The sequence below is a fragment of the Sus scrofa genome, chromosome 3, assembly GCF_054392235.1.
Source record: "Sus scrofa isolate SSC_HxYL_T2T_F1_AM1 chromosome 3, Sscrofa_HxYL_maternal_Yorkshire_Landrace_v2.0, whole genome shotgun sequence".
Classification (NCBI taxonomy): domain Eukaryota; kingdom Metazoa; phylum Chordata; class Mammalia; order Artiodactyla; family Suidae; genus Sus; species Sus scrofa.
This window is the reverse complement of record NC_139385.1, coordinates 33,981,090-34,005,456: the sequence shown is the minus strand read 5'-3', so window position 1 is coordinate 34,005,456 and position 24,367 is coordinate 33,981,090. Positions and strand designations below refer to the sequence as shown.

General features: G+C 47.3%; 1 protein-coding gene across 12 annotated transcripts in view; it reads left to right on the top strand.

Annotated features, from left to right (window-relative positions):
- The first annotated feature begins 416 nt into the window (after positions 1-416).
- Positions 417-24,367, top strand: part of LOC100626015 (BOS complex subunit NOMO1) — a 61,181-nt gene continuing 37,230 nt past the window's right edge. For 5 of the 12 annotated variants that reach the window (XR_014840711.1, XM_021086558.2, XM_085017478.1 and 2 more), the window contains exons 1-11: positions 417-674; positions 4,114-4,203; positions 6,596-6,641; positions 8,617-8,717; positions 9,406-9,512; positions 11,581-11,653; positions 14,758-14,910; positions 15,713-15,850; positions 16,432-16,521; positions 19,431-19,536; positions 19,724-19,874. Coding sequence is in view for 5 of the 12 variants with exons in the window: in XM_021086558.2 (XP_020942217.2) it covers positions 510-674; positions 4,114-4,203; positions 6,596-6,641; positions 8,617-8,717; positions 9,406-9,512; positions 11,581-11,653; positions 14,758-14,910; positions 15,713-15,850; positions 16,432-16,521; positions 19,431-19,536; positions 19,724-19,874 (1,220 nt within the window). In the remaining 7 variants the exon portion in view is untranslated. Of the gene's footprint in view, positions 675-736; positions 771-4,052; positions 4,204-6,595; positions 6,642-8,616; positions 8,718-9,405; positions 9,513-11,580; positions 11,654-14,757; positions 14,911-15,712; positions 15,851-16,431; positions 16,522-19,430; positions 19,537-19,723; positions 19,875-20,732; positions 23,422-24,367 lie in introns of those variants that run through there. The other 7 variants (XM_085017477.1, XM_085017486.1, XM_085017483.1 and 4 more) reach the window with 7 other exon arrangements.

The following is a 24,367-nucleotide window of genomic DNA, read 5'->3' as shown; positions in this document are numbered from 1 at the left end:
AGTATGCTGAACTTAAATGATCTTTGTTTTTCTTAAAAAAAAAACCCATCCTAGTCGGTCATTTATCATGGAAAAATGTACCAATTTACACAAATTCCTAAAAGGGGTTTGAGATGATACATCGCTTGGAAATTTATGGGCCAAAAGGATTTAGGAAACTTGTTGGATACTTTGGTTAACAGTCTCTTATTCTTTCTAGTTTCAGTGCTACTGAATTCCAAAGTAGGATTCAACTTTGTACTTTATGCCTGCACACACACCTTGCGGTTGCACCTGCCAGACAACGCGCGGAGTCCTCCAAGCCTTCAGAGGGCACAAATGATCGCCTTTTGTTGCGGAGCATGCGCTGTAGTTCTCTTTCCTGGGGGCGTGGGCGTGGGATCGGATTGCGCACGCGCGGCAGTGGCGGGGCGGGTACTGGGCTGTCAGGAGTCCGCGGAGGAGGAAGCGGTGGGCAGCGTGCGTTGTAAGGGGCGGGACCGCGAGGCCTGCGGTGGATCTGCCGGGCTATGGGGGGTTGCCGGGGCGTGCGGCCGCCTGGGCCGGTGGTGGTGGCCGCCACCGTGATGGTGCTGCTGAGCGGCGTGGGGCCGGCGCGCGGCTCCGAGGACATCGTGGTGGGCTGCGGGGGCTTCGTCAAGTCGGACGTGGAAATCAACTACTCGCTCATCGAGGTGAGCGCCCGCGCCGTGGCCCGGAGCTCGCTGTGTGACCCGGGGCCAATCGCTTAACCTCTTGAGCTGCGGTGGCCTCGCCTCTGAGGCCAGGCGGTTGCTACCAGCCCCCCATTCTGAGTTCTTTCTTTAGATGCGCCTCTTTCCAAGGTTCTTCACTATCTTCTCTCCTTTCGCGCTAAAGTGGAGGTTCTTATCTTGAGATCCGCTCCAGAGTGGGGGCGGGGGCGAAGCCCTGAAGGTCTGTGCGCGTGGGTTTGAGGGACATTTTTGATGAAGATGATGGTGGTTCATAACTTGTATCAGGTCACGCAAAACTAAAGCAGCCTCGAAATCAAGACCCTAGATTCTCAACACCCGAACTCCAGATCCCCAGAATCCAGGCCCCAGATCTCTTAAAATCCAGTCTCAGCAAGACCCAGATCTCCTCGGAGCCCAGACTCCAGATCCCCTAGAACCTATACCCCAGACCCTTAACCCCCCTGAAACCCAGACTCCCTGAGATTCGGATTTCCTGAAACCTATATTCCAGAGCCTAGAGTCTTATCCCCACAACACAGTCCTGCCAAAGTTCCAACCCCCTGGGAAGCTTTTAAAGCGCATGGATTCCCATCCCAGAGATCATGACCCAGTAGGTCTCTATCTGCATCTCTGGGCTGAGAAACTGTGTTTTTAATCTCTTTAGTTTCCCCCGTGGGATCTGTTTTCCTCTGAAAATGGAGAGTTGTCAGCTGCCCTCATTTCCTTACTGAGCAGTTATGGAAATCACACTAGAGATTTGTGTCAAAGTCTATTTATTAGGTTGAAAAGCTCCATGATTATTAGCCCAGTGGAATTAGAACCCAGAAAGCTTTGTGAAGAGGAAGGGAATAGATGGAGGCAGATGAGAAGGGACCTGAAGGAGGGCTGGCTTCTGTTTCAGGAGGGGCCTGAACCTGGGGCAGAAGAAGGGAATTTGAGAAAGAAAAAAGGAAGAGGCCAGGAGATGCCCAAGAGAAGGGAGTGGGGTTTAAGACCGAAGAGGCCCGCTCTCTGAAAGCACATTGAGCTGCCCCGGTGCTGTGGGGAAGGGTCGGACCAGTGTGTTCTACCAAGCAGGTGACTGAGGGCCGGGGGAGGGGTAGGAAGTAGATCCCACACCCCTCTAGCTCTTTGACTTGGCCTTGCCCCCAGTCCCATTTTTTGTTCCTATACCATGGTGTTGGGAGAGAGGCAGCAGAATCTAGCATCATATATTTCCCAAAGAAGTTAGTCAGTCATCACCTTCAAGCCCTTTCTATCTGTGGCTTCTCCACTGTTTTTGGTCTTAAGAAGTCAGGTGTTTAATGAGTCTACCCACTGGCAGTGGCAGGGCTCCCGGATGCCCATTGCCACGTCCTGGATTGTGGGTATAGGGTATTTCAGAAGCTGCCTAGAAAGGTTTTGCAACTTGTAGTTTCCTGGGGCACAGGAGGAAAGTGAAGGCAGCTGGAGTACTCCCAGCCCAAACACTAGTAGTGACCTTGAGAGCAGAAGGCAGGTTTTGTGACCTAGTAGGAAATGTGTTCCTTGAGCCCTAGGGCTGCCTGTCCAGATGGTCTGGAACACTCATAATTCTTTTTCTTTTTTTTTAGGGCTCCACCCGTGGCATATGGAAGTTCCCAGGCTAGGGGTCAAATCGGAGCTGTGGCTGCCAGCCTACACCACAGCCACAGCAACTCAGGATCTGAGCCACATCTTTGACCTACATCATAGCTCACGGCAACACCAGATCCTTAACCCAATGAATGAGGCCAGGGATCCAACCCACGTCCTCCAGGATACTCGTTGGATTTGTTACCTCTGAGCCACAATGGGAACTCCCACTCATTCGTTCTTAATTTCTGATTATGAACTCAGGCTGTGCACATATGTGATATATGTTGCCATCCTGGGTCCTGAGCTGTGCGTTATGAAAGCAGTGCATATTAGGTATTTCTTGATTGTATTTTCTGTGGTGCAGTGACGCTTGACTTTTTTTCTTCCCCAGCTTGCTTCCCTTCTGGGTGTTTTTCCTTCACGTTTGTTTAGTCAGTAACTGAGCGAGCCCCTGCCTGTGCATATGCCCGGTCGGGGTACAGCATGTCGGTGAAGAGAGCAGACAGAAATCCCTAAAAAAGAGAAACTATATTCATTGCTGATACTTTAATAGTCAGGAGATTTCACATTAAAAACCGCCTCTCTGGTTTCTTCGGCAAACCAGCTGATCTTTGGGGTTGCAAGACTTGGTTTGGCTAAAGTAGCAATCTGTCTAAAATTGCTACTCAAGAAAAATGCATGCTGACGTTACTTCCCTGGCCCTTCTGACCAGGGCGATCTTCAATCTCTGCTTTAAGTGCATGTACCTGAATATCTCTAAGGCTTGTGAGTGAATATTTATTCACTGCCTGCTCTAAATAAGACACTGGCCCAGGCACCCTGGAGCCATGGTCACTGCCTACAGGGAGCCTGCAATCTACGTGTAATTTCCCTCCGTTTTTTTTTTCTAAGTGTGGGCATTGTGAGTTTGCTGCTTTATACATTTTCTTAGCTGGTGTGACCTGATTCTGTGATTTCTCTGTTATAGTTATAGATTATTAACATGAAAAGTTTCCAGGGAGTTCCCTGGTAGCCTAGTGGTTAAGGATCTGATGTTGTCACTGCAGTGGCTCAGGTTGCTCCTGTGGCACAAGTTCAGTCCCTGGCCTGGGAACTTCCTTCTACTGTGGGTGTTGCCCAAAAAAAAGTTACTCCAAGTATTGGGACTCTTTGGGAGTTAATACAGATCCCTGGCCTTCACCCCGGACCTTGTTTAGAAACAGAAATGGGACTTGGGATTGGTATTTTTAACAGGCCCCTTACTAACAGCAAAATCTGAAAATTTAAGACTCAGAAACAACATAGAGACAGCCACTAAAATAAACTGAAAAGCATTGAAAAATATGACTTTGGACCCGTTGTGGCACAGCAGAAATGAACCCGACTAGTGTCCATGAGGATACAGGTTCGATCCCTGGCCTCGCTCAGTGGGTTAAGGATCCAGTGTTGCAGTGAGCTGTGGTGTAGGTCACAGATGCAGCTTGGATCTCCTGTTGCTGTGGCTGTGGTGTAGACTGGCAGCTGTAGTTCCGATTCGACCCCTAGCCTAGAACTTCCATGTGCCGCGGGTGCAGCCCTAAAAAGCAAAAAAAATGAAAAAAAAAAAAAAAAGAAAGAAAAAGAAAAGATAAACCTGACTTTTGGGGTAGTTTCTAAACAGAAAATATCAGATCGCATAATTCTGGGGATACCTTGTCTTACTTCCCTCCGTCGGTAAGGCTCAGTGTTAACAGCTCCGTTTGCTAGGTCCTCAGCAGAGGCATTTTGACTGGAGGCCTTCAGGTGCCTTGTGTGTGCTCATGCCCAACGGTGACATCATGACTTCTCTTTCCTTCCTTTCTAGATAAAGCTGTACACCAAGCATGGGACTTTGAAATACCAGACAGACTGTGCCCCTAACAATGGTTACTTTATGATCCCCTTGTATGATAAGGTAAGCGCAGGGAGGGCTTTAGTCTTTTATGATGGGAGCTGGTCTCTGTGACCTGCCGGGCTGTGTTGACTGCTCACGTGTGTGCGCTTCCCCACGTGAGCAGGTTCCCCTCTCTTCTGTCGATTGTAAGTGGAAGATGGCCGTTCTGGCCACATTCTAGGGGAGGCAGCATATGAACTGGTTTGATCTAATACAGGGAGTCTCAATGTCTTCAAGAGACCGTTTTGGTTGTTACAATGGGGAGGCAGGGAGAGGGCTCCGGTGAGCAGAGGCCAGGAAGGGAACTACACATCCTGTCATGCTGCACGGGACAGGCCAGTGGCAGCAGTGCCGAGGCTGAGAACAGATTTAACAGAACCATTGACTTGCAAGCAGCTTAAATATTGGTAAAAAGAATGATAAAAGGAGTTCCTATTGTGGCTTCGTGGGTTAAGAATTCTACATAGAGTCCGTGAGCATGCAGGTTCAATCCCTGGCCTTGCTCAGGGGGTTAAGGATCTGGCATTACTGCACACTGAAGCTCAGGTCACAGATGCAGCTCGGATCCAGCATTGCTGTAGCTGTGGCGTATAGTCTGGCAGCTGCAGCTCCAATTCATCCCCTAGCCTGGGAACTTCCATGTGCTGCAGCTGTAAGAAGAAAAAAATTAAAATTTAAAACATTTAAAAAGAAAAGAGGAGTTCCCGTTGTGGCGCAGTGGTGAACGAATCCGACTAGGAACCATGAGGTTGCGGGTTCAGTCCCTGCCCTTGCACAGTGGGTTAACGATCCGGCGTTGCTGTGAGCTGTGGTGTAGGTTGCAGACGAGGCTCGGATCCCGCGTTGCTGTGGCTCTGGCGTAGGCTAGTGGCTACAGCTCCGATTTGACCCCTAGCCTGGGAACCTCCATATGCCGCGGGAGCGGCCCAAAGAAATAGCAAAAAAGACCAAAAAAAAAAAAAAATAAATAAATAAATAAAATAAGATAAAAAGAAAAGAATGATATGAGTAATATGTGAATGTATAAGCTTTGTGGGGGGAAAAAAATCAAAGTTTTTAGAAGTGTATGAAGAATTTTATCTTTTATCCCCCACACCTCCTTCCCTATGCAGCGATAACCTTTGATAAAAGTTTCAGTGTATTCCGGCAGATGGCTTTCTCTATATTTAGGGCTGTACAGATATCCATGAACATACATGCATGTACACACATACAATACACGTACACACACAAATACATGTGCACGTAGATGGGCATCCGTATCTGTGCTCCCACCTCCCATTCTCCTCACATTTCAACATTTTATTTGGAAATGTAGACTCCCAAGAAGTTGCCAAAGTAGTTAATACATGACATAGTTTTGCTTTTGATTTAAAAAATACAAGGGGGTTCCCATCGTTGTGCAGCAGAAACGACTCTGACTCGCAGCCACGAGGAGCGGGTTTGATCCCTGACCTCTCTCAGTGGGTTAAGGATCTGGTGTTGCCGTGAGCTGTGGTGTAGGTCGAAGATGCAGCTCCGATCCCGAGTTGCTATGGCTGTGGTGGAGGCCGGCAGCTGTACATCTGATTCGACCCCTAGCCTGAGAACCTCCGTATGCTGTGGGTGTGGCCCAAAAAAGCAAAAACAAATGAACAAATAAAACAAAAACAAAACCAAAAAAACAAATGGACCGAAACACTAGGCATTGTCTGCACTGTGATTTTTTTTTTTTCCCTACAGTGGTATCTTGGCACACTCTCAAAATGTGTGGACCTTCTGATTTCCTTTTAGTGGCTGCACACATGTCAGAGGCAGGCCCAACTAATTTATTCCCAATTTCTCTATGGACACAAAGGCTTTTCCCAGTTTTTAAAATTATTATTACTAAGAACACAGCAGTAACTATGCTTGAACTTACATCTTTCCATCTCACCTCTTTATGTACAAAACATAAGATGGATTTCTAGAGGTAGACTGATTGGTATTGGTATTGAAATCTGTTTTTTTTTTTTTAACTATTAAAACATTCTCAGGGAGCACTTTGTTCAAGGGTATATGAGTAAAATATATTTTTAGGAAATGACAGTAGTTCCTGAAGATACATGCTGACCCTGGCAACCATAGGCATATGAGGGGTTAACAGGAGACTGGATTAATTGATTGATGGAGAGCAAAAGACAGTGAGTGGCCGAATAGCGTGTCTTTGTATCTCTCTGATGGGTGAAACGGGAGCCTCTGAAGGTGAGCTCGCCACACCTGGAGGGAATCAAGAGCCCATTACATTTTCTTAAAGCACAAAGTTTATGCTTGGAATTCCATTTCAGGTGTGAATAGTCTAGGTTACATGAGAGCCCTAAACTAGATTAAACTAGTTGAAGTGTCCTCAGTTCTTAATCCTTGACATAGATTTTTTTTTTTTTTCCCCTTGTAGGGAGATTTCATTCTGAAGATTGAGCCTCCCCTAGGGTGGAGTTTTGGTAAGTTAACAAATAAACGAGGTATGTTCTGTGAAGGATTAGGGTATATGCTGAATATTAATTTAACTCGACAGAGTGCACAGACTGGTAAAATATTAAAGATTTATTTCTAGTGTGGAAGAGGGTTTTTTTTTTTTTTTAAACCCCTTTGTTACTTTAGAGGAGATGGGATTTACCTTAGACCCACGTTAAAGTTTTCCGCCTTGTTTCTTAAAATAGGCATCTTTTCCTGTACCTCTCAGAAAACTCTCCTCTTTCGGTTTCATTCATTAAGCACCAGCAGAACTTGATGAATACAGAGATCGGGAGCAGGGACTTTGTTCCTGTCCCAGGATGGCTTTTTTTCTTAGCTCTCTGAGTTTTTGTTTCTTTCAGAAAATTTTTTAGTGAATTAATAGCAACATTACACATTGTGAGATTTGACATAAAAATCCAGATCTGCTTCGCTCTTTTTTTTTTTTTTTTTTTCCATTGGCCGCACCCGTGGCACATGGAGGTTCCCTGGGCCAGGGATGGAATCCGAGCCTCAGCTATGACCTATGCCACAGCTGCAGCAATGCCGGATCCTTAACCCACTGAACGAGGCCAGGGATTGAACTTACATCCTCATGGGTACTAGTTGAATTTGTTACTGCTAAGCCACAACAGAAACACCTCTTCCTAATCTTTTATTTTATTTTATTTTAGGCCCACACCCATGGCATATGGAAGTTCCCAGGCTAGGGGTCGAATCAGAGCTACAGCTGCCAGCCTACACCACAGCCACAGCAACGAGGGATGTGAGCCACATCTTCGACCTACACCACAACTCAGTGCAACACTGAATCCTTAACCCACTGAGCGAGGCCAGGGATCGAACCCGCATCCACATGAATCTAGTTGGGTTTTTTAACCACTGAGCCACACGCCCTTCCTAACCTTTTAAAAGCTCAACTTTATCTCCTATTATGAACTTTTCGGGGTTTTTTTTAAAACTTAAATTAGTTGCTGTTATTGAAAAATCAGGACATGGCACATAAAATCCAGATTTCCAGTTTTTCTTGAGCTCGGACAGCACTGGATCATGGGGCAGCAGTTGGCAGAAGCTGAGTAGCAGTGACCCCTTTTTCCATTTGCCACAGTCCCCACCTGGCCCATGTGCTGACTCCTAACCCACCTGGTTACTATAGATGTTGGAGTTTATGATCCTGGCGTTATGAGGCTGAACTCATGGACTTGGTTAGGAAATGGATATGGAACCAGAATTTTGGGGTTGGGCTTGAGCTCTGTCCCTTACGAGCTCTGTGATTTTTAGGAGATCCTTTAACCTTTCTGTGCCTCAGTTCACCCCTCAATTAGCTGCAGATGTGTTACTACCTACCTCTGAGATCACCGTGAGGATGAAATGCCCTTAGCTCAGTGCCTGATCTGTGGCGAGTGTTCAGTAGCTGAACTCTTTGGGTCCTAACTGAATTTTCCATGGGGGCTCAGGTACAACTTGGCTGCAAGACTGTTGTAAAAGTGTATCTTGGGAATTCCCGTTGCGGCACAGCGGAAGCTAATCAGACTAGTATCCATGAGGATGCAGGTTCGATCCTTGGCCTCGCTCAGTGGGTTAAGGATCCAGCATTTCCATGAGCTGTGGTGTAGGTCACAGATGCAGCTCGAATCCTGAGTGGCTGTGGCTGTGGAGTAGGCTGGCAGTGGTAGCTCCAATTTGATATGGGAACTTCCATATGCTATCTTACTCTAAACCCTGTTCCCTCTGGGGAGGGAAGCAGATGTCCAGAGGGTCAGGGTGGGAGGGAGACTTTTCCCTTCATACTTCCTTGGGCCTTCGGATCCGGAGCCGTGTGAGTGGCTCAGAAATGAATCAAATGAGAGTTAACCAGTAAAATGTCTTTTAGCAGGACGCTTTCATCTTAGAACAAGAGCAGCCAGAACTCTGCTTGCTCTAATGTCCTGTACCCCGTTCCCTCCCTCTTTCACTGCCCAGAGCCGACCACCGTGGAGCTCTACGTGGATGGCGTCAGCGACATCTGCACGAAGGGCGGGGACATCAACTTCGTGTTCACGGGCTTCTCAGTGAACGGAAAGGTTGGGCATTTGTCATGTCTGCTCTGTGCTGTGTATTGAGTCTTCTCTTACCTGTGAAAAAGCAAAACTTTTTAATGTGGGGGCTTGAAGCCCACAGATCAGCTTCAGGAGGGTCTGGAAGCTTGATGGAATTATGTGAAAAGGTAGTGGGTGTTTTGGGCGGTCAGGTTTAGGTTGCGGGTCCCCCCCCCCCCCCCATGTCCAAGTGTAAATTCCAGCATGGCCTTTTAGAGAGAGGGTCTCGGGAGTTTTCCGCTCCCTGCGTCCAGCACCGTGGTTGACACGTGCCTGTTTCCTTGCCTGCCCTTTCTTCACAGGGGTTTTGTTCTGTCCATTTCCCCTGAGAGTGAGGGCCCTTGGTCCTGGCTTTCTGTGTGGGTTTCTTGGGAGAGGTGGGGATCATGGGTATTATTCTTCCTCAGTGGTTTGTAAAATTATCGTGCATCTTGCATTGATGGTGCCTTAGAGTCAGTGAAACAACCTGTCATTTCACTGCTGCTGTTCCCTGTCCTTGTCCCCGAGCCGCCCTAGGAAGGGTATCCGTGATCTCTGCCGTCTCTTCCAAGGACCCTTGACCCCAGGAAGGTTACGGGCCCCATGCGGGGAACAGGTGCAGGATGGATGGTGTGGTTGGGAGGAGAACCTTGCTGCTCAGCGACCGCTCACCTCCTCCTCCTTCTCATGCCAGGTTCTCAGCAAGGGGCAGCCCCTGGGGCCCGCAGGGGTTCAGGTGTCCCTGAGAAGCACAGGCACCGACGCGAAGATCCAGTCCACCGTCACGCAGCCTGGCGGAAAGTGAGTCACGCGTGAGCCACCCTGCCCTGCACCCAGATGCGAGGTGGGGGGAGCTTTGGATTTAGGGAGACATGGGGTCACATCCCGAGTCAGCCCCTTAACTTCAGACAGGTTCCCGCCCCTCTGGGCCTCAAATTCTTCATCTCTAACATGGAGGTCATTTGACCCATGACTTCTAGCCTTGATGGGATGATTAAACGTGAGATAAATAAAGCACTGGCTACAGGTCCTGCCACACAGCAGGCCTTCGTTTCATGGCTGGGCCTGGCTCTGGAGCCCAACAGCCTGGGTTTGATTCTCGTTGCCCCATTTGCTAGCTGTCTGCCCCGGGGCAAACTACTTACCATCTCTGTGCCTTGGTTTCCTCGTTTATAAATGATGATAATCATGGAATCTAAGGCTATTGAGAAGATGACACTATAATATTGTTTCAAATTGTCTGGCATCGACTATGTGCTGAATAACTTAGCTCAATACAGATTAGCTCAGTTATGCTTTTTCAAAATTATTTTATCACTGGCATCACAGTCATTTTGCAGTTGGAGCCGATGACTGATTAACCTTGTGGAGTCACATTTAAAGTATTTATTTAATGGATTTATATCGTTGAGTTGTCCATGTTAATAGAGGTGCCGAGATTAATATCACAATAGTTCCAACAGATTATTTTGAAAGGCGGCAAATCACTGCTGACTGCGTCGCTGCAGAAATCTGACCAGACTGCAGAACAGAAGTTCGTAGTGAGTCTGTCAGTATGTCATCCAGGTTGTAAATGATGGTCGTTGACATGATTTTCCACTATTGCAAAGTACTGATGGATGCCTTCCCGCCTCCACCCCTGGTCTGCAGAGGAACGTGGAGCTTGCATTTTCCCTAGTCCCTCCGTCGTTTGCTGCAGACCTTGTTGGGAAGAGTGACCTAAACTTTTCCGAATCTCTCCTCTGTGTACTAACTCGTAACCCGCAGAGCTGGAATGATGTGCACAGGAAGTAGAGGCTGACTCTTATCTAGAGCAAAACCCAGTGGCAGCGCCCACTCTGTTGCAGCAGCAGTTTCCAAGCCCTGTCCAGTTATGACCGGCAGTGTTTGATGTGATAAAATGCCACCCCCGAAGAAGAAATTGAGAGTTTGAGAGTTCATGTCACAGGAACCGGCCCCCTCCTGCCGGGATCCTGGAGGGAGCGTTTCCCACCTCAGCGCTTCCCACTCTGGTCTCTGTTTGCCCCTCAGCCCTCAGAATTGTCTTCACAGCCTTCTGGTTTCATCATCGTTGTTTTGCGCAAGAACCAGATTGGCTTTATTTGTTTCTGATAAGAGATCTTAATAAACTCTTCAGGATAGGAGTCAAGCTCGTCCCCATCTGCCCTCCCCAACCCTTCCCGTCAGCCTCGCCTATCTCAGCCCGTCGGGTCCATCCGCTGTTCTTTTTCTTTTCTTTCTTTCTTTTTTTTTTAGGGCCACACTCACGGCATGTGGAAGTTCCCAGGCTAGGCGTGGAGTTGGAGCTGCAGCCGCCAGCCTGTACCACAGCCACAGAGCAACAGATCGGAGCCGTGTCTGTGACCTCCACCACTGCTCGCAGCAACGCCAGATCTTTAATCCACTGAACGGAGGCCAGGGATCGATCCTGAGTCCTCATGGGTGTGTTACTGCTGAGCTGTGACACGAACTCCTGTATCCGCTGTTCTTTACCTCCCTTCCCACTTCCCCTCCTCGGACACGTCCCTTTTCCTGGCCTGTTCATGCCTCTTCCTCCGTCAGCACAGACTTGAATATTCTGTGACTGTGACCGATCCCTCCCAGACCACAGGGGCTGGTTTTTAGGCCAGAAATCCCTGGGCTCGAGGGAGGCATCAGCCTTCCTTCCTGTCAGCACGTGGAACCCTCTCCTTGCACACAGCCAGCGCCCAATAAGTGCTCTCTGATGAGGATTTGTACAGCAAAGGGTTGAATTGTGCTAAGGGCCAGTGTGTGGTAATTCAGAGATTATCTCCTTGTGCTTCCTGTCCTAAAATTAGAGCTACTCGGGTTGTTCGGAGAAAGTGAAGTGGTATTTTGTATTTCTTAGGTTTGCATTTTTTAAAGTTCTTCCCGGAGATTATGAAATCCTTGCAACTCATCCAACCTGGGCTTTGAAAGAGGTAAGTTTTTTTTTTTTTTTTTTCAATTCCGTGCATTAAATGAGTTTATGTTCTTTCCTAGAAGTAGATAGATGGAAAGATAATAACGGTGTTGCTGATGAATCTGAAGGTACTTTTCGGGGGGGGGTTGTGCCCGAGGCATGTGGAAGTTCCTGGGCCAGGGATTGAACCTGCACCACAGCAGCAACCCAGGCCACTGTGGTGACAACCCTGGATCCTTACCCAGCTGTGCCACAGGGGAACTCCAGTTTTTATACAGTGAAACTCCTTCACCAGAGCAGCTGTTGCTTATGTCGGTTTCAGTTTTAGGTGACAATATTGTCTTCCTGCTGTGAACTAGGTCTGTTATTAACGCTAGCTATTTTAAGCTAAATCAACACCAGAAGGACCTGAGGAGATGATTTTCTTGTTCTTTTTTCAGTCTGTAACAACAGTCTATAAATATACTTAACAGTCTAGAAACCCTTGTACATGTGCCCAAGGAGAATGCTTAAGAATGTCTATTTCATTTGTAATTGTGGGGTATTTGTAAACAACCCAAGTAAGTGTCTGTTAAGAGCAGAATGGATTGTGGTTTCATCACACAATCCATTCTGTGAATTCTGTACGTCAGCAATAATGAATGAACCAGAGCTATACAGGTCAACGTGACTCTACTTAAAAACATAAAGTCGAAGGAAAAAGGCACGTTGTTGAAGGATAAGGAAATAAGATACCATTTATATAGCGATTGAAAACCCTTATGATAATACCCCTTACAGTACACTTGCCTCTAGAAGAATTACAAAGACATGCATGAGAACAGCAGCCAGCAGATTCATGCTGATACTGAGGTCTGTAGGGGGAGGGAGGACCGGGGGGGGGGGGTCTGTAAGGGTCTAGAATTGTGTTTCTTCTCTTTTATTTAGCTGGTTGGCGCCTGTAGAGATGTTCTTTAGTGTAATATATCCTTATATCTTTTTGTTTGACTGAAATAGTTTATACAAAATGATCAAAAAGGGAAGAGATATACTGGGGTTCTGTAATAACTGAAGAAACAAATGGAAATAAGACTTAAAAAGGACATTTTGACCTGTTTTTATATGAGTTTTGAGGGTGTGTCTCATTCTTGCTAGAGCATCAGAATCAGCATTTCAGTTTTCACTCTTTCAGTTTTATGCACTTAAAATTGGTGATACAGTTTTCACCTAGATGTGTCTGTATACTGTTTCTGATCTGGTTTTCAAGATTTTTCTCTTCCGGGGCCATGTTTAAAAATGTTTCATTTGGGAGGAGTTCCCACCGTGGCTCAGTGGTTAACGAGTCCGACTAGGAACCATGAGGTTGCGGGTTCAATCCCTGGCCTTGCTCCATGGGTTAAGGATCCAGCGTTGCTGTGAGCCGTGGTGTAGGTCACAGGCGCAGCTCGGATCCTGAGTTGCTGTGGCTGTGGCATAGGCCAGCGGCTACAGCTCCGATTAGACCCCTAGCCTAGGAACCTCCATGTGCGGCAGGAAGCAGCCCTAGAAAAGGCGAAAAGACAACAACAACAACAACAAAAGTTTCATTTAGGGTGTTCCCTTGTGTTCTACTGGTTAGGATTGGCACTTTTGACTGCTATGGGTCTGTGTTCAGTCTCTGGTCTGGGAACTGGGAGCCTGCTTCAAACTGTTGCATGCCATGGCCAAAAATGAAAGAAAAAAAAAGTTTCATTTAAAATTCAATAGCCTAGGAGTTCCCATTGTGGCACAGCGGAAATGAATCCAACTAGGAACCATGAGGTTGCAAGTTTGATCCCTGGCCTCACTCAGTGTGTTAGGGATCCAGCGTTGCCGTGATCTGTGGTGTAGGTCACAGATGTGGCTTGGATCCCTTGTTGCTGTGGCTGTGGTGTAGGCAACAGCTGGAGCTCCGATTGGACCCCTAGCCTGGGAACTTCCATATGCAATGGGTGCAGCCCTAAGAAAAAGCCAAAAAAAAAAAAAAAAAATCAATAGTTTATACATGATAATCTTTTTTCTTTTTATGGCTTCACCTACAGCATACGGAAGTTTCCATGCTAGGGGTTTTAATTGAAACTGCAGCCATCAGCCTATGCCATAGCCACAGCAACACTAGATCCAAGCCACGTCTGTGGCCTACACCACAGCATGTGGCAACACTGGATCCTTAACCCACTGAGTGAGGCCAGGGATCAAACCTTCATCCCCATGGATACTAGTTGGGTTCTTAACCTCCTGTGCCACGATGGGAACTCCCTTACGCATTGTAAATTGAAAATGTTTTAAGGTTCGTATTGTTTGTTAACTGGATACGTAAAGGAATTTGAGTATATTCATGTAAAATTGTGCGTTAAAGTAAAGGAGGCTGTTAAAAGGGTCGTGGTTGTCCTTTGCGGGGGCAGTGACTGGAAATGAACATGAGCGGGGCTTCCGTGTGCTGGTCCTGTTCTGTGTCTGGTGCTGCATGTGTGGTGTGTTTGGAACAGTCACGGCTGGACACCGAGACTGCATTCTTCTCCATATGGATTGTACTTTAACAAAGAGTTTAAAACTAGGTAATACATACCGTGAAACATGGGGAAAAATACAGCATATTCTTTAAAAAAAAAATTGGAGGAGTTCCCTTCGTGGCTCAGCAGCTAATGAACCTGACTAGGATCCATGAGGATGCAGGTTCTATCCCTGGCCTTGCTCAGTGGGTTAAGGGTCTGGTGTTGCCATGAGCTGTGGTGTAGGTCGCAGATATGGCTTGGATCCTGTGTGCTGTGGTATAGACCAGCAGCTGTAGCTCCAATTCAACCCCTAACGTGGGAACTTCCATATGCTGTGGGTGTGGCCCTAAAAAAAAAAAAGGGACAAACGGAAGAGCGTGAAGTGGAAATGGAAGACGTGGAAGGTGGAAAAGAAGTACAATGTCACCATCTAGAGAAAATCACCCTCGTCTCCGTTGGCCACATTTCCCTCCACTTCATGGTGTACATAAAAAGGAGTCATAATTGTACTACACCTGCAGTTTTCTATGTTGCTTTCCTCCTCGTTAGTGTTTTAGCATCAGCTTGTCCTCGTGGTGCTAAATGAGTCACGAGCGTTCATTCTCTTGAAGGTTAAAACCTTCTTTTCCAGGCGAGCACCACCGTGCGCGTGACCAACTCCAATGCCAATGCCGCCGGGCCCCTCATCGTCGCCGGCTACAACGTGTCTGGCTCTGTCCGCAGTGATGGGGAGCCCATGAAAGGCGTGAAGTTTCTTCTCTTCTCGTCTTCAGTAAGCAAAGAGGTAAGCAAGGAAGAGTGAGCAGCAAGAGCGATTGTGGCTGGGGGCTGGGGGATCACAGGCTACGAGTCACAGTTTAAGACGCAGGTCCACACAGAGAACAGACTTGTGGTTGCTGAGGGTGGCGGGGGCCGGGGGGGGGGGACTGGGAGTTTGGGGTTAGTGGATGCAAACTATGACATTTAGAATGAATAAGTGAGGAGGCCCTGCCGTGTAGCACAGGGAATTATATCCAGTCTCTTGGGATAGACCACGATGAAAGATAATAGAATGTATAATTTTGCTGTGCAGCAGCAATTAGCATAATGTTGTAAATTAACTCTATTTTAATAAAAAATGAAATAGAAAAGAAAGATACAGATCAAGGTTGATTTATAGACTCAGCATTTAAGAACCTTGTGTCTCCCTGTTGACTCAAAAGAAATTGAATGTCTACACTGGGAGGCAGTGGAATTTGGTGGCGAATTGCACAGGCTTTGAAATCAAACAGACCCAGGATCAGACAAATCCCAGCTCTGCCTCTGACCAACTGCATGAATTTGGGCTCCTCCAGCTTCTTTCCTGGAGAATGGTGACCCGCTGGAGGGGAGGACAGTCAGGTGTTTTTTTTTTCCCCAAGAAGACTGTGCCATTTTTAACTTTTTAACCTGAATGTAAAGATTTTATCTCTGCTAGGTCCTAGGTTTCAGACATACACATTTTGTGAACTAAAACTTACACATTTTTTTATCATGTGTCTTTTTGATGATAATCAGAACGTGTAAATGGAAAAGCAAGTCATTTTAGCTTTTTCCTCCTGACCCAGGATGTCCTGGGCTGCAACATCTCCCCTGTACCCGGGTTCCAACCCCAAGATGAGAGTCTGGTGTATTTGTGCCACGTGGTCTCCAAGGAAGATGGTTCCTTTTCTTTCTACTCCTTGCCAAGTGGGGGCTACACTGTGGTGAGTGAAGCAGACTTCTGTTTATGTTTGGGACTCTTGTGACATAGGAAGAGTCAGTGCCATTTGGGTATCAAGAGACTGGATGGTTGGCCTGAGGTTCCAAGAGCATTTTATTTAGCAGTTACGTAAGATGGGAGTCTGTCCCCTCAGTGACAGCTGCAAAAAGTGCAAGCCTTTCTCCGTCTCTCTTTTTTTTTTTCTGCTTTTTAGGGTTGCACATGCAGCATGTGGACGTTCCCAGGCTAGGGGTCAAATTGGAGCTGCAGCTGCTGGCCTACACCACAGATCTGAGCTGCTTCTGCAGCCTATACCACAGCTCATGGCAATGCTGGATCCTTAACCCACTGAGTAAGATCAGGGATCGAACCCACATCCTCATGGATACCGGTCAGATTCGTTACCACTGAGCCACAAGGGGAGCTCCCAAACCTTTCTCTTTTAAATCTGGACGAGTTATGATTAATAGTATCTCTTTGCCTGCTTTGAACCCCTGGTCATTTGTGGGCTGGTGGATCGAATGTTGATATTGATGGCTGAATCATGTTATTGGCTCTTGGTAATTAACAGACTCTTCCTTGCAGATTCCGTTCTATAGAGGGGAGAGGATCACATTTGACGTTGCTCCTTCCAGACTTGACTTTACAGTGGAGCATGACAGCCTGAAAATCGAGGTAAGACCTCCCTGCTTTCTGCAGGGACAGGTATTGGAGTGCCCATCCCTGGGCACAGGTGTTGCAAATGTGTTTAAAAAAACAAACAACAAAAAAGACAACCCAATATTTATCTGGAAGTGTTGTTGGAAAAAAACCCAGAATCTTGTGTTCTCTTCCACTTGATTCTGAGATCCACCAGGTCCTTCTCTTCTTTCACATAATGTCTTTATCTTAGAGAATTAGAGCCCTAGTTAGATCTACTTCATTCAATGAAATAGATTTAATAAGTGTCGGTGACTTGTATTTCAGGTGGCGATGGGAAGATAGTGGTGACTAAAAGAGGCAAAACTTCCTTTTTTGGTGGAATTCATGTTCTAATGGCAGAAAGAGACAATACACTTAGAAATAAGTAAATTAGAATGTATATTAGAAGGTGTTACGTTCTTTAGAGCCATAAAGCAAGAAACGAGATTATATGGTTTCAAGGTTAAGATAGGGCTTGAGGTCTTACAGGTTGTTCTTGGAAAGTCCTCGCAGTGAGGGTGACATTTGAGTAACAACCTGAAGGGGACGAGGCAGTGGACTGCACTTCTGTGTGTGGGAAGAGGGTTTAACACAGGGAATGACAAGTGCAAAGGTCCTGAGGCAGGAGTGCACCTGGAAGGTTTGGGAGACCCCAAAGCATGCAGGGAAGCTGGGCTGGAGGGAGGGAGGGAGGGAGGGAGGAAGAGGAGAGAAGATGAGTGAGCTGATGGGGAAGATTGTGCAGGGCCATTGTGGGTGGCATCTGGAGCCCCTGAAAGGTTCTGCAGAAGGGAAGCTTGCTCCCTCTTGTTGCCATGTTGAGAAGAGTCTGCAGAGGTCAGGGTGGATGCGAAGGGCCAGTTAAGAGTGGTGGCAGTGGACTAGGTGAGAGCTGACAGAGCTTGGACCATGGTATGATGATAGATGAAGTGATGGGTGGGGTGACAGGTGGCCCGATGCATTCTCTAGACCCTAAAATAGATGGTGTGTTTCTCATTGCATTTCTGTTCTTTAATTACAGACGTAGAAAATGGTTACTGTAGGAAATTTGCTAGATAGAGAAAATCCCAGAAGGAAAGAGCAGTCTTTCATAAATGGACCGCCCAGTGTTAGAGTTATTGAAGAAATTAGTTTTTAATCGTTTTCTTTTAATGTTACATTAGAAAGAACTGCATTAAAGTAGCTTACACTGGTGGGAGCCAGCTGTTAGGTCCCGTGCTCAGTGGGGTTCTGACTGCCTTCTAAGAAAGCATTTGACCGTTTCAGTGTTGGCTGGAGCCGAGGGTAGAAGGGTGAAGGTCAAGTCCTTGATGCTTCAAGGGACTTGCAGAGAAGGATGGGGGCAGGTGAGCGGGGAACGACATTCCCTGATCACGACCAAGTACAAGGTTTTAAACAGACACGAGTGGCATTTCAGGGAGCAGCCTGTAGCTATATGAGATCAGGATCCATGGAGTCTTTTTCCCTATTGTATTCCTAACACGTGATTTAATGCCGGGCACATGGTAGGTGCCTAATAAAAGTGGTTGTTGAGCGAATATATGATTTAATAAGTGGGTAAACCATGTCTTTTTCGACGGATCAAGAAGAGCTACCTGACCAAAAAGGAAGGCATTTCATTTATTTGAAAGCTCTCTCAGATACTGTTGTATATACACATGCATGTATCCATCCATTCATTTAGAAGGTATTTATTGAGTGCCGACTGTGTACCAGGTGACTCATACAGAAAAGGTCACTGTCTTCATGGAGCTCACTTTCTAGTAGGAGGTAGACAAACTGTAAGAAATCGAACAGGGATGTGCTGAGTGTTGGGAAGGTTTTGGATGAAGCCTCTGGGTTGGTGTGATGGATAGTGATGGACTGGAGCGGACCTTGCATTTGGTCGTGATCAGGGACTCTTTCCCTGGCTCTCGAGAGTGAGTCGTCAGGGAGAGTGGCTCTGAGGTGGTGACTGTTGAACCTGAAGGACGAGGAGGAGTGGCGTGGGAGGAGACCCAAGCAGAGGGAGCAGCTGGTGGCAAAGCCCCGCATGGGGAAGGTGATGCAGGAGCCCAAGATCAGGGTGGCTGCAGTCCAGCGTGTGCAGAGAGCCAAGCCGTGGCCACATAAGGAGAGAGGCGCAGATGCCTAAACCGGGCGGAGGACACGCAGCAGCGGGGCTTGCGTGGGGATGTAGGCGGAGTTAGTAAGGACTTGATTTCCGGTGATGGGAAGATGGGGACGGGCCTGGGAGACTTTGCAGAGCCAAGTGGAATCCATGGGACTGACTGGCACTGGTAGAGTGAGCAGGGCGTGCAGGGTGATACTGGGGTCCTGCCTTGGGAAACTGGAGGGTGGCCTGGCCCACAGGAATGGGGGGCTCTGGAGGGGAGGAGGAGGAGGGGGCAAGGGTGGGAGGCTCTCACAGGTCTGGCTCAGTGCTTTTGAACTAGGGAAGTTGGTCTCTAGATCTTTTTTATTCAGTGATTTGACAAATACCAATGTGTTGGGAATGTAAGAAAGAAGACAGGCATTCCCACTGGGGCACAGTGGGTTAAGAATCCGACTGCAGTGGCCCGAGTGGCTGGGGAAGTGCGGGTTCAATCCCTGGCCCAGTGCCGTGGGTTAAAGGATCCGATGTGGTTGCAGCTGTGGCTTGGATTTGCTGTCTGGCCCAGGAACTTCCCTGTGCCATGGATGTGGCCATCAAATAAATTAATTAATTAAAAAAAAAAAAGAAAAAAAAAAAGGAAGACAGACATGGGAAGGTCCTGCCAGTGGGGAAGGAGCCGAGCTGGCACAGGGGACCGGGAGAGGTCATCACGGGTGCAGGCGCTGAGCGGTGGCGTGAGTAGCACAAGGGGGGCTCCTGGGTGGGGCTCACGCCCCTGAGACCCTTCCTCCTGTTCTTTCCCCTCCAGCCTGTGTTCCACGTCATGGGATTCTCCGTCACCGGCAGGGTCCTGAACGGCCCCGAAGGAGAGGGTGTTCCGGACGCGGTGGTCACCCTCAACAACCAAATCAAAGGTGGGCAGACGCGGTGGCCCCGGCCAGGTTGCCAGGCGAGATTTTGATTGCAGAGAAGTGGGAAGGAAACACAATTTGAAGGCCTCTGTGGAAACACGCCAGCTTTTGGTCTCAGGTGTCCTCATGTACATGAGGGATACGCGGTTGTTTGGGGCTCATCGTCTGTCGATGTGTTTTTGTTTTACAGTCAGAACAAAAGCCGATGGCTCTTTCCGTCTGGAGAACATAACAACGGGGACGTACACCATCCACGCCCAGAAGGAGCACCTCTACTTTGAAACCGTCACCATCAAAATCGCGCCCAACACGCCACAGCTGGCTGACATCATTGCCACGGGGTAAGGTGCCGCTTGGGTCTGGACAGGCCGGTTTGCCAGCGGAGGGCAGAACCACCTTCCTTCTGACCCTGTGTTTCCGCCAAGGATCTGCGTCCAGGCTTAGCCACCTGTGGAGGAACTCAGGCTGGCTTTTGGAGAAAGATGAGTGCTCAATGTTGTAACCTAAAGATGCTTGACTGTTGGATGCTTCAAGAAAATTATCTTGCTTCACAGTTAAAATGGGTTTAAGTTACAAAGAGATCTAGGAGTTCCCTGGCGGCTCACTGGGTTAAGGATCTGGCATTGTCACTGCTGTGGCACAGGCTCCATCCCTGGCCTGGGAACTTCCACATGTCACAGGCACAGCCAAAAAAAAAACCCATCTGATGTGTCTACCTTCACATCTGTGGGGCCTTCCTCGGGTTAATCAGAAGGCAGTTTTCTCATTGGTTGAGAAAGTTTGCTGTAGAATGCTTAGGGTCATTGTCATGAAATCTTTTTTTTTTTTTAATTTTTTATTAGAGTATAGTTGATTTACACTGTTGTGCCAATTTTTGCTATACAGCAAAGTGACCCAGTCATAGTATATATATATGTGCGTATATATGTATGTATATATATGAGTGTATATATATGTATGTATATATATGTGTATATATGTGTATATATGTATATGTGTGTGTATATATGTATGTATATATATGTATATGTACATATGTATGTGTATATATATGTATATATGTGTATGTATATGTATATATGTGTATGTATATGTGTATATATATGTGTATGTATATGTGTATGTATATGTGTATATATATGTGTATGTATACATGTGTATATGTATATATATACACACATTCCCTTTCTTATATTATTATCTCCATCATGTTCCGTCATGAGAGACTGGATACAGTGTGACCCCATTGCTTATCCATTCTAAATATGATAGTTTGCATCCACCAACCCCAGACTCCCATCCATCCCACTCCCTTCCCCTCCCGCTTGGCAACCACAGGTCTGTGCTCTGTGTCTGTGAGTCTTTCTGTTCTGCAGATAGGTTCATCTGTGCCGTATTTTAGATTCCACATATAAGTGAGATCATACGGTTTTTGTCTTTCTCTTTCTGACTTATTTCACGTTGTATGAGAATCTCTAGTGGCATCCATGTTGCTACCAGTGGCATTACTTCATTTTTTTATGGCTGAGTAGTATTCCATTGTGTATATGTACCGCGGTTGATTTCTTAGAGTTTTATCATGTAGAGTGTCTGGTGCAGAGAACCCCAGCCTTAGAGTGAGCATTTGGATCTTTCTCTTACCTGTGTGTCACATGGACGGGGGCTAGCATCTCTGAGACGGCAGTAAGTGCTCACTGAACAGTCACTGAACAGTAGCAGGGACTGCATGGAGATGGGGGCGTCTCCGGGCAGCACAGCCCTTGGTGTTATTGGAGCATCAAGTGCTGAGCAGATAAAGGGACAGATCTCAGGGGGCCTCTTGCAAGATGGGGCTTTCTCCACCAGGGAGAAAAGTCAAGGGGCCAGTGAGGGGGTGTGAGCAGGGAGGTGATACGGTCAGATTTTTGTCTTCAGTGGGACTCTCTTGTGGCCTTGGGGTGGGGGAGGCCTGCTGAGAATAAGATGAGGGCGCAGGAGGCCTGAAAACAGAGTTGGCGAGGGTCTGTTTGCTGCAAACGTCAAGGACAGGTGGGAAAACTGTCTCTGCGGTCCCCGTCTGAGAAGCAGGATGTCCCGGACAGGGAGAGGAGCCGGTGAGGGATGAGGCTCGAGGTTCGGCCACAGGGGTCTGAGGCCACTAGGTGGCGCTCTCCACCGGGTGCTTGCAAATGACAGTTTGGCCACAGGTGGCCACCAGAGCCTCAGCTGTGTAAGAGCAGGTGAACTGGATCAGCAGCCGAAAATAGAATGTCAGGCTTCGAGGGGTGGCCTCAGGAGAACCCGGGGCGGGGGTTTTAGGTCTGACCTCCCCAACTGTCAGGGCGGCCCAGCAGCTGAGTCCTCAAAACAGACTTTATGGGCTTGGTCACCCAGGCGGCCACAGTGACCGATTCCTATAGGCAGGTGGTGAGGTGTCCAGGCCAGGGGTTCAGTGTCAGAAGGGAGATGAGGAGGCAGATCAGCTTCGGAGCCTGGTTCCGTGTCTGTTGTGGTGGAGCTTTGGGCAGTGATTCCCGGACTCGGTTCTCTCTCCTTCCTTCTGGACGGTTCTGATCAGCTCCCCTGGGGGAGGCGCTGTGATAATTGCTGGGTGTATAAAGTGAACCAGACTAAGGTTACCCGGGCAGGGCTGTCAAGTTCTGGGAGACAGATGGAAGACGTGGGATTGTGACATGCAGGAAGAGTGGGGGTCCGAGGGGACTTTGTGTAGACAGGAAGCCTCGGAAGAAGGCCTTTCTGGGTGACTTCGAGACAGAGGGAGCATGTTCCAGGGTCTGGAGAGAAGAGGGGAGCTCCAAAGGAGACCATTCGTGTGGTGGTGGGGGGGCGTCCCTGAGGCTGGAGAGCCACGTGACCTTGTAGCCGGCTTGGGATGCGCTTTTCCCCAAGTGCAAACGGGAAAACACTGAAGAGTTTTCAGCAAGGGAGCCATGTGGATCAGGGCATTTTAGAACTTTTCCCTTCTCTTTTCTCCCAGTTGCTGTGTGGAGAATGGATCGGAGGGAGTAGAAATGATTATGAATGGAGGGGGTAGGAGGGAAGTCTGGAGCAGATGGTGACTAGTGGGGCCAGGGGCCAGGGTGCTGGCAGGGGAGGGAGTGAGGCGTGGGTGATACGGCCGAGAATCAACAGGCCAAGTGCACCAGAGCCAGGCGTCCCGTTTGAGCATCCCAGTAGGTGGAAGAGGTGCTGTTCATGGAGATTGGGAAACTTAATGTTTATTTTCTTCTCTCAAGTGGAATATATGGGCAAAGAAAGAGAAACGATGTTTGTTGAACATCTTTGGAAACATTTATCATTTTCCTTTTGGCCCACATAGCACATTTGCCTTTTTTTCTTTTTTCTTTTTTTTTTTTTTTTTTGGCCGTGCAGAAGTTCCTCAGCCAGGGATTGCACTCACGCCACAGCAATGGCAACACCGGATCCTTAACTCCTAGGTCACCAGGGAACTCTGTGCCTTTTAATTTATTGCCATTTCTTTTTCTTTTTTTTTCCTTTTGAAAACATTATTTCTTCATTTATTTGAAAAACAAACTCCGACTTCTGTCCTAATGACAGTGAGACTATAGTTGTCTCACTATGCACCACAATTACCACTTTTTTTTGGTAAAGGTGCTACATCCCGATGAAAGAATTTACTGACACAAATCAATTTTTTTATAACACCACACTCTCCTGTCAGCTTTTTAGTTCTTTTTCTAAATTAAACCACTACACAGTTGAGGATTAGGGTGATTGAACACTTCTCCTTAGTTGATAACATAAGCTAAACCGGTTGTTTGGTTCACATATTGAAAACTTAGGCAAAGAGTAGTTCCTGTCATGGCTCAGTGGTAATGAACCCAACTAGTAGCATGATGACGCAGGTTCGATCCCTGGCCTCACTCAGTGAGTTAAGGATCTGGTGTTGCCATGAGCTGTGGTGCAGGTTGCAGATGCAGCTTGGATCCTGCGTTGCTGTGGCTGTGGTGTAGGCCGACTGCTGCAGCTCTGATTCAACTCCTAGCATGGGAGCTTCCATGTGCCGCAGGTGCGGCTCTAAAAAGACAAAAATAAATAAGTAAAACTTAGGCAAAGAGGTTCAACTGGAACGAGTCAGGGGACATTCGCCCTGATAGGGACAAAAATCATGATGATGCGAAAGGTCCTTGAGAGAAATCCTCTCAATAGTCCTTTTCTGTCCATTTTCTCTGAAAGTACGCAGACGGGCACCAAAAGGCACACCTTTGAATCTAGAGCAGGGGCTAGCACACTTTTTTTGTCAAAGACCAAAGAAGAAATATTTTAGACGGCTTGGGCCCAGATGCTCTGTGTGATGAAACCCACCACCGACAATTCGCAAATGAACGGGCGTGGCTGTGTTCCGGGAAGACTGTCTGTGTGGTCACTGACGTTTGAATATCTTTTTTTTTGACCGTTCCTCGGACATGTGGAAGTTCCTGGGCTACTGATCAAACCTGTGCCACAGCAGTAACCAGAGCTACAGCTTCAACACCACCAGATCTCCAACTTGCTGAGCCACCAGGGAACTCCTATCATGTCGTTTTTGTGTCATGAAATAGTCTTCTTTTGATTTTTTTTCCCCTTTTAACCCCCTTTTTTTTTTTTTACCATGGTTATTATTAGGTAAATTTATTTATTTTTTAAATGATTTTTATTTTTTCCATTATAGTTCATTTACAGTGTTCTGTCAGTTTTCTACTGTACAGCAAAGTGACCCAGTCACACATACATATATACATTCTTTTTCTCACATTATCCTCCATCATGCTCCATCACAAGTGACTAGATATAGGATCTCATTGCTTATCCATTCCAAATGCAGTAGTTTGCA